The sequence below is a fragment of the Barbus barbus genome (assembly GCF_936440315.1).
Source record: "Barbus barbus genome assembly, chromosome: 37".
NCBI classification, from domain to species: Eukaryota; Metazoa; Chordata; class Actinopteri; order Cypriniformes; family Cyprinidae; genus Barbus; species Barbus barbus.
This window is the reverse complement of record NC_136715.1, coordinates 15,428,713-15,447,891: the sequence shown is the minus strand read 5'-3', so window position 1 is coordinate 15,447,891 and position 19,179 is coordinate 15,428,713. Positions and strand designations below refer to the sequence as shown.

The following is a 19,179-nucleotide window of genomic DNA, read 5'->3' as shown; positions in this document are numbered from 1 at the left end:
ATTTGGTAAATGATATAATTATAGTGATTTTCTCTATTGCAGTTGTTGATTTATTGTGCTAAATGAATTCTGTGAAACCAATGGCGTGCTCTGCACCCCTCAGCAGCTGGTAATTACCATGTTAAGAGTGACATGCTATGAATAAAACAGTGTATCTTCACCCTGATTATTTCTGGAAGCTATCAGTGGAATGTTACCAAATAACTACTTGCTAGTTCACACCAGTTTCGCATCTGTAGAAAGTAGTGCCACCAGTGTTTTCGTTTTTTTTTCTCTTAACCTTACGACAGCGGCAAATTAAATTGTTGTGGTTGCAGTTTTAAATGTGGGGATTAGGATGCAATTGGAAACATTGGCTGTTTGTTTTCAGTTCTCCTTGGAAAGATTTGTGTTGTCCTTGAAGCAGTGGACTCTGTGAGATTTAAGAGTCTATTTTTATTTTAAAAAAGAGAGTTGGCAAATATGTAGCTGGAATACAGAAATATTCAGCAGGTGATGTCATACAGTTTTTTTTTTTTGTACGATAGTTAAACTAATGCAACTATTGTCACAACTGATACATCTGTTTTGCCACACACTTACGCTGACACTTTTAACAAATAGTGGCCCTGTTCATGTTGTAGTAGTGTTTCTGTTTTACTTTCCAATAGAACTACTAACATTTTTAGACTAACGGTTTCTTTCCTCATCTCTGGGAAAATGCTAAAACTCCTATTGTCTGCTGTTTGTGTAAACCTGTGAAGGTACACTGTATGTAGGGGGAGACTGAAATCAGAGACAATTACATTACTAACATTACTGAGGTCTTGTAGTAGTAGTAGTAGTAGTAATAATAATTATTATTACATGGCTTAAACAATGTTTTATTTATTTAATACCATGGCTTCACCATGGCTTAAACCCATTGTAGACAACCTCAAGGAATATAATTTAACAACAACAAAAGCAACAACTATTTTTATTATTAATATTATTATTATTATTACCATTCTTTTTCTTTTTCTTCTTCTTCTTCTTCTTCTTCTTCTTCTTCTTCTTCTTCTTCTTCTTCTTCTTCTTCTTCTTTTATCATGGCTTACACCCAGTGTAGACAGCCTCAAGGTATATAATTTAACAATAACAGCAACAACTGTAATAATAATAATAATAATAATAATAAAAATTCATCTTCTTCTTCTTCGTATTATTATTATTATTATTATTATTATTATTATTATTATTATCACCATGGCTTACAACCAGTATAGACAACCTTAAAGGATATAATTTAGCAACAACAGCAATAATAATAGTAATAATAATAATTATTATTATTAACAATGGCTTACACCCAACGTACAGAGCTTCATTGAAACAACAACACATGCTCATTCAGACAAAACAGGTTTGAACCTGACCTGCAACATGTCTCAATCTCATCCCCCCTCACTTCTTAATAATTTAATAGAAATAAAATACTAAAAAATGTATGAAATGTAAAAATGTAATTTGTTTCATTTTTCAACTCGTTTACTGCTTCATTATTCTGAAACAAAGAAAGTAATGATTGATGTTGGATGTCAGCCAGAGTCCAGGGTTTTCTAATCCAGTGTGATAAGGACTGAAATAGCGACGGGCTCTGAGAGAGGCTCACATATGGACTTGTCTGCAGGCCTGATGAGGGAAGCCATATTGTTAGAAACTGAGTTCAGGAGCAGATTAAATTAGAAATAATAAAGTATGTGTCTGCTGTCACCCCTTTCTTCATCCCTCCTTTTCTTTCTCTCCCTCTGTTCATCCCTCACTCACAGAGGAGCGCCCATCCTCTCAGTTGGCCCCTTCAGCTCTTGTCGGCCCAGGGCAGAATCTTAGACTCCCAATCCGTCCATTGTGTGTGCTTGTGCAGACACATGCACAGAACAAAAAAAAAAAAAACAAGCACTAAATAGCCCCAAATGTTCTGCTCTTCGGACTCTTCGAGAGATATGATCTATAAATGAAAGGAATCCATCAATCAGTGTCATTTCTCCTCTTCCCCGCTCGGACAGAGTTGACTAATGTCATTGTGTGTTACTGTCCAGAGACCTTCCCCTCAATTCCAGTGTCAAAGAGACATGACAAGCTCATATTAAGACATGGGAGAATGACACAATGTCACCTTTTTGACCTGTGGCTGATTTCAGCGGACCATTTTGCTTTAAATTATTGTTTAGATATCTTATAACGAAATTTACAGACAAAAACACAGCATAGAGTAACTTTAAAGTAACTTTCATTATTCATATTAATTATTATTAATATTTTATATTGCTTAGCAAATTAGTAGTTCATAAACATTCAAATATGAATACATTGATTTGAGACCAACAAATTCTTCTATTGTACATTTTTCATTACATTTTGTTTATGTATTATATATATATATATATATATATATATATATATATATATATATATATTTTTTTTTTTTTTTTTAAGTCCAATTTTATATTGCAGACTTTCAGTATGGTCTCTTTTGTTTCCTATTTTATGTATGAAAATATGAATCAAAATTTCATGAATTTTGGGTATACTGGTTTGTTAAACTTTATATTATATTTTATGACTTACTTTCTTCTGCAGAACATAAAAGATGATATTTTGAAGAATGTTGGTAACCAAATTTAACAGTGGAACTCAAAATTTCTTACCAAAATTCTTCAAACAATCTTCTATTATGTTCCACAGAAGAAAGTAAAGTCAAACAAGTTTTGAACGAATAAATAAAAATTGTTGTTGTTATTTTTGGGTGGACTATTTTAAAGTCCCTTTAAGTTTAACAAAAGATGTTGTGAAGTCTAACCACAATGATTTGATGTACTGTATAAGAATTAAAGCCAAAATTATACAATTATCATTTACATTGTGCAAGCAAAAATTTAACTTCCATTATATAACTAAGCAATTCATGTCTTATTCCTGATTTAACATGCAAACCAGCGACGCTTTGGAGGAGGAGGTGTCTGTTGAATGGCTCAATCATACAGTATAGCTCTAAAGCCTCTGGTTGAAACGGGGCATTAGAATAAGAATAGCCCCTGACCAGTTGCAGGATTAAGAAGCGGCCCTGCTTATTTGTGCAGGCCCAGATGTAATACCTAAGCTTACCGACTGCAGAGGAAAGGGAAAATGTGTTGTTCAATTTATTTAGTCTCTTTAATGGACAATAGATGGTAAGGGTAGGGGGGCTCCATGGCTGACTCTCTCTCAGCTCTGGGTTTAGAGGCACTGGGTTTCTTTAATTAGGGCTTCCCTGAGGGGGGGCAGAGGCCTGCGGACAGAGCATTGAATGGGGAAGGAGGGGTAAAGCGTGAACGTAGAGTTGTTGTTTGATTAGGAGGACCAGGCAGGAACACTGGATCAGACAGGTCTTGCAGGATTACCAAGCCAAAAAAGACAAAATACTGGGGGAAATACAAGCAAATAATATAACGATGTTTGCATACAATTTTCTTGCTCTTTTAATGCATATGGATCTGTTGCTTTTAAATTAGTGCTTGAAGTCAACAATCAGCAATTCTACTCTGTTTCATGTGTCACAAGCCAAAAATGTGGGTTGATATTGCCTGATTGTCAATCTCCTTCTTTGTTTTTACATGATCTTTATGGGTAATATTATAGTTCATCAAACATGCAGGGACAAAATTCTTAGAAGTTTTTAAAAACGAGCTCCAAGGCAAAAGCCACAAAAAGAACACAAAGGCTCGTCTCACATTTGCCAAAAAATATGTTGATTATCCCCAAGACTTATGGGCAAATATTCTGTGGACTGATGCAACAAAAACTGAACTTTTTGGAAGGTGTGTGTCCCGTTACATCTGATGTAAAACCAACACAGGATTTAAAAAAAAGAACATCATACCAACAGTCAAACATGGAGGTAATACTGTGATGGTCTGAGGCGGCTTTGCATCTTCAGAACCTGGACGACTTACCATAACGATGGAACCATGAATTCTGCACTCTATCAGAAAATCCTGAAGGAGAATGTCCAGCCATCAGTTTGTGACCTCAAGCTCAAGCGCACATGGGTTATGCAGCAGGACAATGATCCCAAACACACCAGCAAGTCCACCTCTGAATGGCTCAAAAAAAACAAAATTAAGGTTTTGGAGTAACCAAATCAAAGTCCGGACTTAAATCCAATTGAGATGCTGTGGCATGAGGACACCTGTAAAATAATCCATGTGACATCAGGGGTTCAACCATAATTTTACAAAGCTACGAGATTAATCTTTGTGTGCAAAATAATAACAATGACTTTATTCAACAATTTGTCTCCTCCGCATCACACTGGCGCCATTGTGGAGAGTATCCACTGAACGTAAACAGCATATGCTATCCTGTGTCAGCTGCATCATGCGGATATACATTCAGATCAAAGCGCAAATAACATAGAAAACGTATCCACGTGGCACAGCTGACACAGAATAGCATATGCTGTTTGCGTTCAGTGGACACAATGTACTATTTCCATATTGTTTTTTTCAAACAGGTGTTTTTTTTTATTTTGGATTCCATTGCATTGTGGTTTATTTATTTATTACATATTTACATGCATATGTTATTATTATTATTATTATTATAGACGGTTAATAAATGAATATGTTGCTTATATATTTATTTAACATGAGTATCTGCTCTTGTTTTTATTTTGCACTTTGAGCATTGCTTGTAATGCACCTTGGATTGAATTTACACAGTAATGCAAGCTGACAGTGACACTTTTTAGGCTGACATCTGACTCATATTACAGACCTTTCTCTAAAGAGTGTGTGCTCCTGTCATCCTGTGACTTTGAGATATGTATGTTTTATGTGTGTCTGTCTCCATACATTAACGTGCACGCATACACACAGATGCAGACCGAGCACAGAAACATGGAATGGACGAGTTCATCTCCGCTAACCCCTGCAATTTTGACCACTCTTCGCTGTTTGAAATGGTTCAGCGGTTGACACTGGACCACAGGCTCAACGATTCATACTCCTGCTTGGTAACCCAGCTTTCAATTCAGTTTTGTTCAGTTAGGGCTATAGCTGTGCTATTTATATTACCATGTATAATCACATTTGCACTACTGAAACTGCACTTTTGTCTCTGATTGTGCTCCTCAGGGTTGGTTCAGTCCAGGTCAGGTGTTTGTATTAGATGAGTACTGCGCCAGGTATGGAGTGCGAGGGTGTCACAGGCACCTGTGTTACCTGAATGACCTGCTGGAGAGGGCAGAAAAAGGGTCCATGATCGACCCCACACTACTTCACTATAGCTACGCCTTCTGCGCCTCCCACGTGCATGGCAACAGGTACCGCTGATCTCACACTCTTTATCTCTTTCTCACTCCATCTCTTTAACACCCTCTTCATTTCGTTCTCATTTGTAACCACATTAATTCTCCAATCATTTATCTCTCATGTTCTCCCTTTGTCATTCCTCCTACCCTCACCTGAAGTTCTGTCTTTTCTCCTCCCCCTAAAATCACTCCATCCTTCTTCACTGTCCTGCCTTTTTAGCTCTCCATACACCCACTTTCCACACATGGGCAGAAACAGAGGTAAAATAAGAACACAAACTCTCTTTTGACTGCCAACGGACTCGTTCTCCTGTGTTTCATAGAAACCCCATTCTTTCTCCTGAAAGCTTTGTGGTTGGTCACAGGTAATAATGCTTCTCTCCCAGACTCCAGTAGTTTCACTGCTTTTACTAGAAGCTCAAGTTGCCTCATTACCTGGTTCGCAGGAATCCTCAAAGTCTGTAACTACTCTTTAAACAAGTTTCCGTTTTGCAGTTATTTTGAGTGTTTTCAGTGTTTTTTTGAGGTATATTTATTCGAGATATACATATTATCTGTTTAAAATACATACAACATATGTAATTAAAACATTATATAATGTAAGTTCCCTTCCAGAAACTTGAGCTGCGTCGGAAACGCTAGGGGAACACTTTCAGTGTGACCGCGCTCTGAATTACATGTGTAATCTGTCCAATGGAAAGGCGAGGCGTCACGGGCGGGTGACGTAATCGACCAGGAAGCATAAAAGCACGTGCGGTGGAACCAGCGTCAGCTTTTTGTCATTCAGCAAAGCTACTCTGTGTGTGTGTCTGTCAATCTGTGTTGTGAGTCTTATTTAGTGTTGTTTGTCCCTTACAATCAATTGAAATAAGCTCCACAATGTGTGCAAACACTTGGTCATTCTCATTCATATATTCAGACCTCGCGAGCTATCTGTCCCCTGGCGGGTCGTTGTCTCTGAAGGCCCCGACCTTGCCCACCAAGATGCTGCGCTCAACTTCAGCGCTGGTGGGCAAGGGGTACGCGGCAGGCAGGCGTACCAAGCCGACGTACCTGCTTAAAGAGCTAAGATGAAAGAGAGGAGGTCAAATCTGCTATCTCGGAGCCATGTAGAATCGCTGGGCTCTGTGGTTGACCCTATTTGACATGAAGGAGAAGATAGGGTCTTCCTCATGGACGCCCCGCTTGCGCCTTCTGGCCTGTTCGGTGACACCGTCAATTCCGTCTTTGACAGGTACCAGGAGGCCCGTATACAAGCGATGGTGTTCCAGCGGTTCCTCCCTCGTCGATCTCTAGCTCTGGGGGCTGCTGAGCGGGAGCAGCCCTTGCCGCGTGCCAGCTCCTCATACAGAGAGGCACAAAACCGAGGTGGCAAACGCTCTGGGTCAGGGACCTCTAAGACTAAGCTGGATCTGCAGACCGTACTTCAGTCTAAGAGGTCCTCGGCCAAGAAGCCCTGATGAGCGTGGCCCAGGGCTTACGAGGGCAGGCCCCTCTGGGGAAGAGTGGGTTACACCTCATTATACGGTGTCCGTCTCCCCCCAGTGCCCTCGGGAGACCAGTCTGCCAACTCTGCCAGAGTTCCAGGGTACAGCTGGCTCCATCGAGCGCTTCTCTCAGTTATTTCCGCCCGGAAACGCAGCAGAGCTGAGAAGCTCGCCACCCCTGTGGGGGTCTCTAGAGTAGCTAGTTCGGCCATTTCTTGCCGGTCCTCCGCTTCAGGGCACCGAGCTAACAGCTCTAGGTACACCAGAGGCCAGTGTCGAGAGACTGGTTCCCTCAGTAGGCACTTGGCGATGTGGGAGCCCATGCCAAGCGTGTCTCATTGGGTCTTGCCTGAGCAGGCACTGGTTCTATCAGTCTAGTCTCCCTAGAAATGACGCGGGTCTGAGGACCGTCGTTTCAATATGAGACTTTAGCTGAGGCTGTTCTGATGCTATGGCCCAGGACTTATGAGGGCAGGCCCCTCTGGGGAAGAGCAGGTTACACCAAATTACAAGGTGACCGTCTCTCCTCAGTGCCCTCAGGACATCAGTCTGCCAACCCTGCCAGAGTTCCAGGGAACAGCTGGCTCCAGCGAGCGCTTCTCTCAGCCACTTCCGCCACCCCTGCGGGGGTCTCTAGAGCTCCTGGTTCGGCCGTCTCCTGCCGGTCCTCCGCTTCAGGGCACCAAGCTAGCAGCTCTGAGTACATCAGAGGCCAGTCTCGAGAGACTGGTTCCCTTAGTAGACCATCTGGCAGCATGGAAACTACTGCCAAATGTGTCTCAGTGGATTGGCCTTTGGGACACAGGCCCGACCACTTTAGCCACTCGTGGCCCTTTTTCTCTCGCCCTCGTTGTGCTCCTGAGGGATACACACAGGGCAGGTACTTGGAAATCTGGTGGCGTGGGCATCTTGTTCCCCTAGCGTTTTCGATGCAGCTTGAGTTCCTGGAAGGGAACGTCTCAGGTTATGTATGTAACTTCAGTCCCTGAAGGGAACGAGATGCTGTGTCTAGAGGCCATACTTCCAGCATCCCTGTGAGCGCTTGCTTCATTCCTAGAAGTTGACGCCGGTTCCACCGCACGTGCTTTTATGCTTCCTGGTCGATTACGTCACCCGCCCGTGACGCCTCACCCTTCCATTGGACAGATTACACGTGTGATTCAGAGCGCGGTCACGCTGAAGGTGTTCCCCTAGCATTTTCGACGCAGCGTCTCGTTCCCTTCAGGGAACCAGGGTTACATACGTCACCTGAGACGTTTATATTAATATATGCATTTAAATACTGTACATAATTATACACAAAATAATTGGAAAGAATGAATGAACAAACTTTGTATAGTCTCCATTTTGTACATTTTAAATGATAAGTCATGATTCCTTTAGTATGTGGCTAATTTGTGTAATATTCAAATTTCTTATTTCTGAATGTTTTTCATGTCTTTTCATCTTATTTTTGTCTGAATCTATAATTTTATTCTGACGGTTATTTTCATTATTACTTGCATGATTCATATTATTTCTCTTCTTTTATTTCTCACTTACCCTCACACCATCTTCTGATAACCTTTGTGAATGTGCATCTTTGTGAATGTGTGTGTGTGTGTGTGTGGGATATGAAGCCAAAGAGTGAATGAGCTAGTAAAATGGCCCATGTCAGAGACCGAGCTCCTTAGTTCTCTGTTCCCCTCCCCCCCTGAGCCCTTGACCCCCTCTAAGAAAGAGAACAAAATCATGGAGGTCTGGAGAAAAAGGGAGTCTAAGTCGCAGGTGCTCACAGGCCCCAGAAGGTGAGAATGTTAATGCAACCCCCTCTTTTGGATGTGGATTAGCATCCCGCCCTCAACCTATGAAAGTGGGGGATGTACGTTAGGGAAGACTGCAATTAAGTTGAATGTCTTCTTTCTTATGTGTGTGAGATTACTTGATCCGTTGTGTGTAATTTTATTCATATTTATCGTATGTGAATGTGCAAAGTAGGTATTTTATACACATTCTGAGCTTTTTAAATTATTAATCAAATACATTGTTAATGTATTTGATTAATTTTTATATATTATTTGATTAAATTTCAGAATTTATTTAATATTGAATCACCACCTAGGAATTATTTTCTAAGAAAACGACTTAAAAGGTTTTCAGTCTGGTCTCAGACATTTGGACACTACTTAATGTGTGAATGTGTATCTGTGTGAGGGAGAGAGCGAGAAAAGTGAGGGTGAGGCAGGGAAATAGAAAGTGATAGACATGTGTCGAACCAGTGAGAAACATGCAGGGTAAAGAGAGAGAGAGATGAGGGACACCATGGATGGTGCCTTAAGGTCATGGCTGACAGGATGACAGGTCATCGCTCTGTCTCTCCATCTCTCTTTCCAAACTGTCCAAGGCCTCACTCCAGCCTGTCTACTTGTGCCAAAACCTCACGTCCAGCCAACCACGCTCTTTATAACTGACATGGCCCTCAACCTGAACCTCTTGGCACTGAACTTGTATACTGATATATATTTAAAGCCAAATAATCTACAAGTGTTACAGATAGTGACTGTGGCTCTCTAATGTTGTTTGACATCCAATACTGTGCCATTACCATATATGGATAACCATATTAGTCTCAAAACACACTATTATAAATATCATGATGCCTTGTGATGTTACTAGAAGGTGAAATGGCATAAATGTCATTGTACAGGTGCAAAAAAAAATTAAATGAAAAAGTAATATTAACATGGTCCAGTGTGCAAAAAACATGTTTTTTGGACATTGAAATCAGTTTTTTTTGTAGATTTGTTTCCAATTTGTGTGTTGTTTTTTTATTTTTTGTGTTTAGTTTTTGGGGTTGTGTGTGTTTTTTGTTAAGTTTTGTTTTTAGTTTTTTTGTTTTGTTTCGCTTTAGTAGTTGTGTGTTTTGTTTTTCTTTAGCTCTGCTTTGTTTTTGTTTAGTTTTGCTTTGTTTTTGTTTTATTTTTTGTTGTGTGTTTTGTTTTTCTTCAGTTTTTCTGGCCCATAGAGTGAAAGGATTTTTTCTGCTGGTCCGTCTTTTATCCATCAGTTTTGTTGTGACACACAGCTAGAACTGAAACACACTCACAGCCGACGTATGTCACCTGCACGCAGTTTAACACACAAACACGCACACTCTTGTGCAGAATGTGACTAAAGGGCCAGGCTCCTTATCGTTTGTGACATGGTAGACGGAAGGAGGGCTGTGAGCAGAGTGTATGTGACAGTGGAGGTGCGGGTCGCCGTGACAGCGGTTTGAGGAGCAGGAGACATGACATGCTCCTCGTCAGTCCGCTCCCCATGTCAGCCCAATGCACGCTGAAGGACAGCAGGGAAAAGCAAAGGAGGAGGGGCAGAGATATCAGGGGGGACCACCACGGCTGTCACACCAGACGGGGTCCATGGCTTGGTGGAGGGTTTTTAGGGGGAGATTGGTGACCGGATCGCCCCTTCATGTTCACAAAAATACCTTAAAAGCTTCTGCTGTTGTACACGTCATCTAGATGTGACAGAAAGTGAGAGGTGTAGATGTCTAGTATAATGCTCAAATCAATTAGGTTTGACAATTTAGCATCAGTTGCCTAGATAGCAGCATCTTAAAATAAGTATTTTAAATTCCTGTGTGTTTATAAAACTGGAAATGATAATGGGCATCATGGTAATTTGGCTAATAAGCTTAGGAGTGCCTCTAGACATATCAGGTGAACTGTTTCCCACAGCCTCCCTCTTTCTGTTATGGAGTCACAATAAGAATACTGTGAGTGTGTATGTGGTGAGAAGTTAAACTCCTCAGTGCTAGTAGCAGGGGGATGTAGTAATGCGTAGTGTCTTTGTATTGTGGAGGACTCTTTATTTGACCACGGACAGGGAGGGGGGTGTTTAGGCCCTTCCAAAAAGCCTTGCCTGAGGAGAGGATGACACACACACAGACACACATGTAGACATACACACTAGGAATTGCACCCACTTATAATGCACAGTGCAGTTGCACATATTGTTGAAAGAGTCTGGGCAGATATCACTAGAAAATGTATGCAAATGTCTCTTTTAAATTTTTACTTTTTCCTGTGGTCAACAAAAATGTCACATACTGTAAATTGCACCAGGCAAGTATCAATAACTATGACTTAATTTGCATAAGGTTTTTGCTCTCAAATACTGGCAAAAGTGAATTCACCCCAGAGTATTTACATGTATGCATATGGAAATACATTCAAATAAAGAGCTGGGGCTCAACTAAAAATTGAGCAGTTTGTCTGAATCTCTCATTAACACATACCTTTTAAAGAAGATGAATGGAAAATTATTTATAGTGCTTGTATAATAGTCCTGTGTCTGGCCTGTTTTGGAACCCCGTGTTTGTATCTGTGACCCTTGTTACCCTAATGAGACAAGCAGTTGCATTCATTTGTGTGTTTGTGTGTATTGCCTCAGGCCTGATGGAATTGGTACTGTCACAGTAGAAGAGAAGGAACAGTTCGAGCAGATCAAAGAACGACTGCGCGTGCTGCTCGAAAACCAGATTACACACTTCAGGTACATCACTGGCAGTCTACACAGCATCACATATACCACCTTATTAACAGCTAGGGATAATAATGGAATATGTGGTATGTGTATATATAATCCATATATATATATATATTGAAATTTTCAAAGTAGTGTGAAACTACTAAATGCAATTTATATGTAAATGTTGCGTGAAACTAATTGTGTGATGACTGGATATAGTGATGAAACAGAATATTTTTTCAAACAAATTTAAATGGGAATGTATAATGTCTCATTTTTCAATGTTTTAAATAGTTTAAACACTTTTAAATGTTCTCTCTAAAGGTATTGCTTTCCATTTGGACGCCCAGAAGGAGCCTTAAAAGCCACGCTGTCACTGCTTGAGAGGGTACTATTTTCCCACACATTTTTGGGTTTACATAATTTTATGATATACAATGCCTTGCGAATGTATTCCTGCCCCCTCATTTTTTTCACATTTTGTTATGTTGCTGCCTTATGTTAAACTGCTTTAAATTACTTTTTCCCCCACATCTATCTACACTCCATACACCATACTGACAAAGCAAAAACAGAATTGTCACAACTTCGTAAATTTATAAAAAAAATAAAAACTCAAATAAATACATTGCATAAGTATTCATACCCTTTTAATATTTGGCTGAAGTACCTTTACAGCCTCAAGTCTTGTTTGTTTAATGCGACAAGCTTTGCTCATCAACATTTGGCAATTATCTACCATTTGTCTCCTCACCTCTTCACCTCTCAAGCTCTTTCAGGTTGGATGGGGGCAGACACACATTTTTAGATTTCTCCAGAAATATTTGATTGGGTTCAAGTCCAGGCTGTGGCTGGGCCAATCAAAGACATTCACAGTATTGTGTGTAAGCCACTCTTGCTGTGTGTTTAGGTTAATTGTCCTGTTGGAAGGTGAACCTTCGAGGTTCTGAATGCTCTGGACTGGGTTTTCATTAAGGCTATCTGGATATTTTGGTGCATTGAGCTTTTCTTTTATTCTGATGAGTCCCTCAGTCCCTGCTGCTGAAAAACAGCCCCATAGCATGAGCCCCATAGCATTTCCTTCAAACATGATGCTTAGAATTGAGGTTCACCAGACCAGAGAATCTTGTTTCTCAGAGTCTGAGGGTCCTTTTGGTGCTTTTTTTTGTAAATTCCAAGTGTGTTTTCTTTTGTCTTCACTGAGGAGAGGGTTGAGTTTGGCCACACCTCCATGAAGCCCAGATCAACCCATATGATCATGGAGCTCAACTAGAGTGACCATCAGGTTCTTGGTCACCACTGTAACCAAAGCCTTTCTCCATCAATTGCTCAGTTTGGCCAGGAGGCCAGCTCTAAGAAGAACCCTGGTTTCCTTTCCAAATCATACCCATTCAATTGAATTTGCTTCAGGTTACCTTCACTCAAAGTCTAGTAACACCTACAAGCAATATGAATGCTCCTGAGCTAAATTCCAACTGTCCCAGATAAGGTTATGAGTACGTATGCAATGGAATCATTAAAGTTTTTTTATTTTTAAATAAATTTTGCAAAGATGTTAACTTTTTTTTTTTTTTTTTTTTTTTTTTTGCTTTTATAATGTATGGAGTGTAAATTGATGTGGAAAAAAGTAATTTAAACCAGTTTAACATAAGGCAGCAACATAAAATGTGAAAAAAATTAAGGGGTATGAATAGTTTCGCAAGGCACTGTACATATATATAAATGTATGTATGCGTGTGTGTGTGTGTGTGTGTGTGTGTGGCCCTGGACCACAAAACCAGTCATAAGTAGCACGGGTATATTTGTAGCAATAGCCAAAAATACATTGTATGGGTCAAAATGGTACATTTTTCTTTTTAAAAAATCATTAGGATATTAAGTAAAGATCATGTTTCATGAAGATATTTTGTAGATTTCCTACCATAAATATTTAAAAACTCTAAAACTTTAAAACTAATTTTTGCTTAGTAATATGCATTGCTAAGGACTTCATTTGGACAACTTTAAAGGTGATTTTCTCAATATTTTTATTTTTTTGCACCCTCAGATTCCAGATTTTGAAATAGTTGTATCTCAGCCAAATATTGTCATGTCCATCCCATACATTAATGGAAAGCTTATTTATTCAGCTTATATATTTACACACACACACACACACACACATACACATACATATATGCATAACTGTCAGTCCTCTGTCGTGTGTGTCATGTGTTCCTGCCTCTTGTGTCCATATTTGGTTTGTTTCCTGTCCTTGTTAAATGTAATCATTAGTTAATTCTTGTCCAGCCATGTTCGTCTCATTATCTATGATTTACCTGTGTATTTATAGTCCTGTCTGTTCAGTTATATTTTGTCTGGTCTACTCGTTACCCCCGGTGTTTCCTGTCTGTAAGCCTTGCCTTGTCCTGTCCTGCCATGTCTTGTCCTGATGTCTTCAGTAAAGACTATTATTTGAGTTTACGTCCTCGTCTGCGTGTTCCTGTGTCCTCCTCATGTGTGCACCGTGACAATAACTAAATTAGAAATTAGATGCATATTTACTTAAGATTGTAGCTTAAGCATGCTTTTTCAATACAGGAATATATTTCTAATTTTTTTTTTTCAGGTTTTAATGAAGGACATTGTGACACCAGTACCTCAGGAAGAGGTGAAGGCAGTGATCCGAAAATGTCTGGAGCAGGCAGCTTTAGTGAACTACCAGCGTCTCTCAGAATATGCCAAGGTGGAAGGTAGGAGGCACATAAACCAGTTTTGCAGAGTTTCTTCTCCTTTCTTCACTGTCTTCAGTAATATAGCACTTGACATATTCTTCTCTTAACAACAGTGATGCTCAACTAACCAGTATTCCATGGAGGCAATGCTGAAATGCCACTGTTGGTTTGTTTTCTTACAATGTAGCAATAATTAACTTGGTGTGTATAATAGCTTTTTATGTTGGATAATTGTCCTGTAGTATGTACCCAGATAGTAATTTTATATATGTATATAATTTCTTTATAATAATAATAATAAAATGTTTTTGGTCCAGGTTTGTTTTAGCTCTTTCTAGCAGATTATAGAGTAAAAATGCATTCAATTCCCCCTCTCAAGCCCTGGCCCCAGTGCCATATTGTTCTGCTCAGTGGTTTATTGCTGCCCTCTGTGATGGTTCCTGTGGTTTAGCTTTTAGGACTAGAAGTACTGTACAGCAACAACTACACTTTTCCTTTCCAGCTCTTCATCACCTTTCCAGCCCCCCCTGCTTCATATGTTTATTGCAGAATTGTTGCCTTTTTACTAGCTTTCTTTGTCTTTTTTCCTCTTCCTTTCTCCTTCTATCTCTTTATCTCTCTCTGCTTCCTCTCTCTGCGCTTTCCTCTTGTTTATTGGCTTTTCTTCTTACTTGGAGCCCTCTCTTGTTGAACCAGTTTGAGAAGCCAATATACAGTGCAAAGCTAGATTGCCCACTCAAGCAACACACACTTGTGTGTTGTAAGTGAGACGGTTTCTTTCATAGACATGGACAGCTAAACTGTGGCTTACACGCGGGTGGTCTTTGATGTCAAATAATAGCCATGTTTATAGCACAAGTGTTTTTATTTTGTCCGGAATGTTTTTAATATATCTTTTCTAAATAATTTTCAATGACTGTCCATGTTCATGAAGAAATGAGTGGGCATTGCAGATACTGAAGGAGAAGCCCTTAGTATCTGATTGCCAAATGATGTCAATGTTGTTCCCTATTGATTGCTTAGCACTAAACTGAATGTGACTTTTGAACTAACCCAAACTAACCAATAGCTTACAGCACACTCACAAGTCTTTCCAGAGACTAAGACGTTCAACTGGATTAAAAGCAAGGCTAATGGTGGAATTCTGAAGTGACTAAACCAAAACTATTTACGATGAGTACAGTGCAATATTTTGTCATTCTGAAAATAGTTCATGCACTATCCATTAAAGGTTTGGAATAAATGTTTTTGAAACAAGTCGCTTATTAAAAAAATAAAATAAATTAATACTTTTGTAAGGACAAATAAAACTGTTTAAAAGTAACAGTAAAGACATTTAAAATGTTACAAAAGATTCCTATTTCAAATAAATGCTGTTCATTTGAACATTTCATGAAAAATATCATGGTTTCCACAAAAATATATTGAGCAGCAAAAACTGTTTTCAACACTGAAAACAATAAGAACCATTATTAATAATTGAACAGACCATTTAAAGAACCATCATTTATAATTAAGCAGATCTAATCAGAACATTAGAATTGTTTTCTGAAGGATCATGTGACACTGGAGAAATGGCTACTGAAAATTCAGCTTCGCCATAACAGGAATAAATTGCATTTCAAAATATATTGTAATAGAAAACAGGCATTTTAAATGCATTATTTCACAATATTACTGTTTTTACAGTATTGTTGATCAAATATCATAAATGGAGCCTTGGTGAAGATAAGCAACGTCTTTCAAAAACATACAATTTTGTAATTATTCCAAACTTTTGACTGGTAGTCTATATCTGAATAAAAATGAATGACCTTCCTTCCAAATAAACAATAGTGACAAATTGTTACAATAATAGGTCCTACTCTATATTAAGTGGTATTCACTACTATGTACTTACACCAAAACATAAGTACAATGTATTTATTGTGTTGAAATTATTTTGCAGATCACTTTTGCTGCTATTGAGGTGGGATACTGGTAAGGTTAGGGACAGGTTTGGTGGTATGGATAGAGTTAATGGTTGTTAAGATGTAAGGGATGATTCAACATTGTAATTATAAATGTAATTACATAAATTAATTACAGATGTAATTGCATGCACTTATTCTTAAAATACAAGAACAATGTAAAAACATGTAGGACTATGTACACAATAAGTGCATTGTATCAAATGATTAATTTAAATGTAAGTACATGTTAGTTCACTCAAAAATGAAAATTAGTCCATGTTTTACTCCCCCCTCAAAGCATCCTAGGTGTACTTTGACTTTCTTCTTTCAGACGAATCCAATCAGAGTTATATTCAAAATTGTCTTGGCTCTTTCAAGCTCTATAATGACATGGGCGGATGGCAGTGTTCAACATCCATATTTAAAACGATATAAACAGTTTTGTGTAGCTTCCACTATCTGTTGTACGTGCGTTCACTAAAGACTAGCCTTGTTTGAGATGAGCAAAATCTGCGCAGAACCGATCACCGGTGATCACCGCGAGATGCATGCCGGTTAGAAAAGTGTCCGAGTTACATCTGCCTTGCTCTGATGTCATGCTGACGTGTGCGACTGCTCTGATCAAAAGCATGATGGGAAACAACTGACTAACGACACAGCTTAATGCTCATTTGTTCAGACAACCGTGATGCTGTGTTCTCTTCTAAAATTGTAAAAAAAAAATTATCTGATTTCATGTGATTATGTATTTAAATTATGCGTGAATATTCCCAAACACTATGACACTTGCGATCTCTGTGTGAGATGATAATAATAATAAAAATCTAAAAAAACATGTTTGTATTAAAGTAAAAATGGATGATAAATACGCCTTTCGTATGGAATTAAATAGCAAGCACTTTGGGTGTCTTGTTTATTTTAATATAAAAGCAACAGAGCTGAAATTAAACGTTTATCAGCAACACAGCTCATGAGTGAGAATAACGCGATATCCTCCTTTAATCTCGTTGGTATCTGTTCCACTTCGAGAGGTCAGAACTGTCCGTCTTGACTGCACTTATTTCACTCCTCCCCTCACTGCATTTCTTTACAAGTCCTTGTTTTGTGCTTCTAATTCGTGACCAGCATTTTGTTTTGTTGTCTTTCCGTCGCGCTTCCGCATTTGTCACGAATCTCCAGCACTTACGCGACACATACGTCCTACGTCATCCACCGGAATGCTTCAGCCTATGACAGTTAGCAGAAGTGAGAAAAAGGTGTTTATATCATTTTAAATATGGATATTTGTCTTACAAAAATGCATTGATTCGCTACAGGAGGCCTTTATTCGATGGATGCACACACTATATTTGACTACTTTTAACCTGTTGAACACTACCAGCCGCCCATGTCATTAGCTTTAAAGAGCCAGGACAATTTTGAATATAACTCCGATTGGATTCATCTGAAAGAAGAAAGTCATATACACTTAGGATGCCTCAAAGGTGACTAAAACATGGACACATTTTTAAGGCCACCTAGTATTAAGTGGGACCCAATAATATGTTTAAAACTTGATTTGAGGGAGTTTATAGAGTTTTAAGTCTTTGTGCATTTTATAGAGCTTTAAATCATCACGCATACTGACCTACAGATCATATTAGGACTGATTGATCACTAATTTTTTTGAGATGCAGTAGATCAGTTAATTGGCTTTTTGCCAACCATGCCAGGCAACTTTCCATGCCACTAAATTTGGTCAAAAGCCCCGTATTGCACATGCAGCTGTTGTGCTTCTTTCTCCTCTGAAACCTTGCTCTTGCATGCCCCGATCCTCTTTTATAGGGAAAAAGAGAGAAATGTATGAGCATCCTGTCTTCTGTTTGGCGTCACAAGTGATGGATTTAACCATTCGTGAGTACCCGGCTCATCTGGAGCCACTCCATCACTTCCGCCACCCCTCTTTTTTTTTCTTTTCTAATTTTTTCGTTCTCGAGCACTTTCACAAACAGTTATTCCCTCATGCCCCGAGCAGCACCATCCTCTTGTCTTGCTTGAAGTCTGCTTGCCTTTTTCTTTGAGTTTGTCACTTGCATCTTAGGTTGAGTGATTCAGCCACTTTCTGTTGCTTTGATCAGACCGTCCCGACCGCTATTCTTTCTGTTTTCTGCTTATTCTTTCTGTTTGTGACTTGAATGCATTTTTACTTTGCTTTTGTGTAAGTCACTCCTCCCTACCTTTGTGCATTTATTGATGTGTCCCAGGTTGACAGTATTGGCCAGGTACAGAGTGAACAAAAATAACTGACATTATCTCCAACCCAGGAACAAAACAGGGATTCTGATGCGGTTTTCAGAGACATTGTGTTTCTAATAGTTTTTTTGTCTGTAATCCACTCCAACAGCTTATCACTGTGCATCTTCACTGTTTTTCTGTCTGTGATTTGGTTTATTGTTTCTGTCTTGGGTCAAACTTGGTTTCTGGTCTACAATTGTAAAAGCAGGGGTGTAAAGTACTTGAGTAATTGTACTTTATTACTATACAGGAATTTCTGCTTTGCTGAAGTATTGTACTTATACAGAGGAAAAAAAAATACTTTATACTCTGAATATCTAAACAAAATAGCAAAACGTAGAAAGTCTGGTCACCGGTCTATGTGGTTTAAATTTTTGTGCAGCTTAATATTTTTGTAGGAATCTTGGTCCAGTTTTTCCTGCATTTCCTTGTATGGAAATTCAACATTTGAATTTCTCTACTGCCACTTTTGATAAATGCATCCTTGTTGGATAAAAGTATTTATTTCTTTCTAAAACAATTTTACTGAACCCCAAACTATAATTTTTTCATTTAATTTAAAAACAGAATAAATTTTTAAATGTGCTTATTCTTGTGTTTGAAAAGATCAGCAGTCACCGCAAAATGGCCTTTCAATAATAATTTGAATAATTGTTTAATAATATAAAGAGGAGTCCACTGAACAGTGAGTTTAGTGAGAACTCAGGTGCAGTTTATTTACAACGTGATCCAAAATAAAAACATAATCTGAGACTTTACTCGAACAGACTTGGCATGAACAGACTTGAATAAACTTGACTTGGCTCACCGGCAGCGGGTTACAACATCAATACATGACAAGAGACAATAATCAAGTTTCCATCCAGTTTTTGCTCGGTTTTGTTATCGACAAAGACAATATGCGTTAAAAAAACTTCGCAAAATTTGCTGTC

At 38.9% G+C, this 19,179-nt stretch overlaps 1 protein-coding gene across 11 annotated transcripts in view; it reads left to right on the top strand.

The window, feature by feature from the left end:
* LOC306857287 (calcium-dependent secretion activator 1) overlaps window positions 1-19,179 on the top strand; it is a gene marked incomplete at its 3' end in the record, with an annotated part of 95,948 nt that overhangs the window by 37,008 nt on the left and 39,761 nt on the right. For 5 of the 11 annotated variants that reach the window (XM_079397162.1, XM_079397156.1, XM_079397163.1 and 2 more), the window contains exons 10-15: window positions 4,878-5,014; window positions 5,136-5,323; window positions 11,230-11,331; window positions 11,632-11,695; window positions 13,916-14,039; window positions 17,798-17,866. In XM_079397162.1, the coding sequence (XP_079253288.1) occupies window positions 4,878-5,014; window positions 5,136-5,323; window positions 11,230-11,331; window positions 11,632-11,695; window positions 13,916-14,039; window positions 17,798-17,866 (684 nt within the window). The remainder of the gene's footprint in view (window positions 1-4,877; window positions 5,015-5,135; window positions 5,324-11,229; window positions 11,332-11,631; window positions 11,696-13,915; window positions 14,040-17,797; window positions 17,867-19,179) is intronic. The other 6 variants (XM_079397164.1, XM_079397160.1, XM_079397158.1 and 3 more) reach the window with 2 other exon arrangements.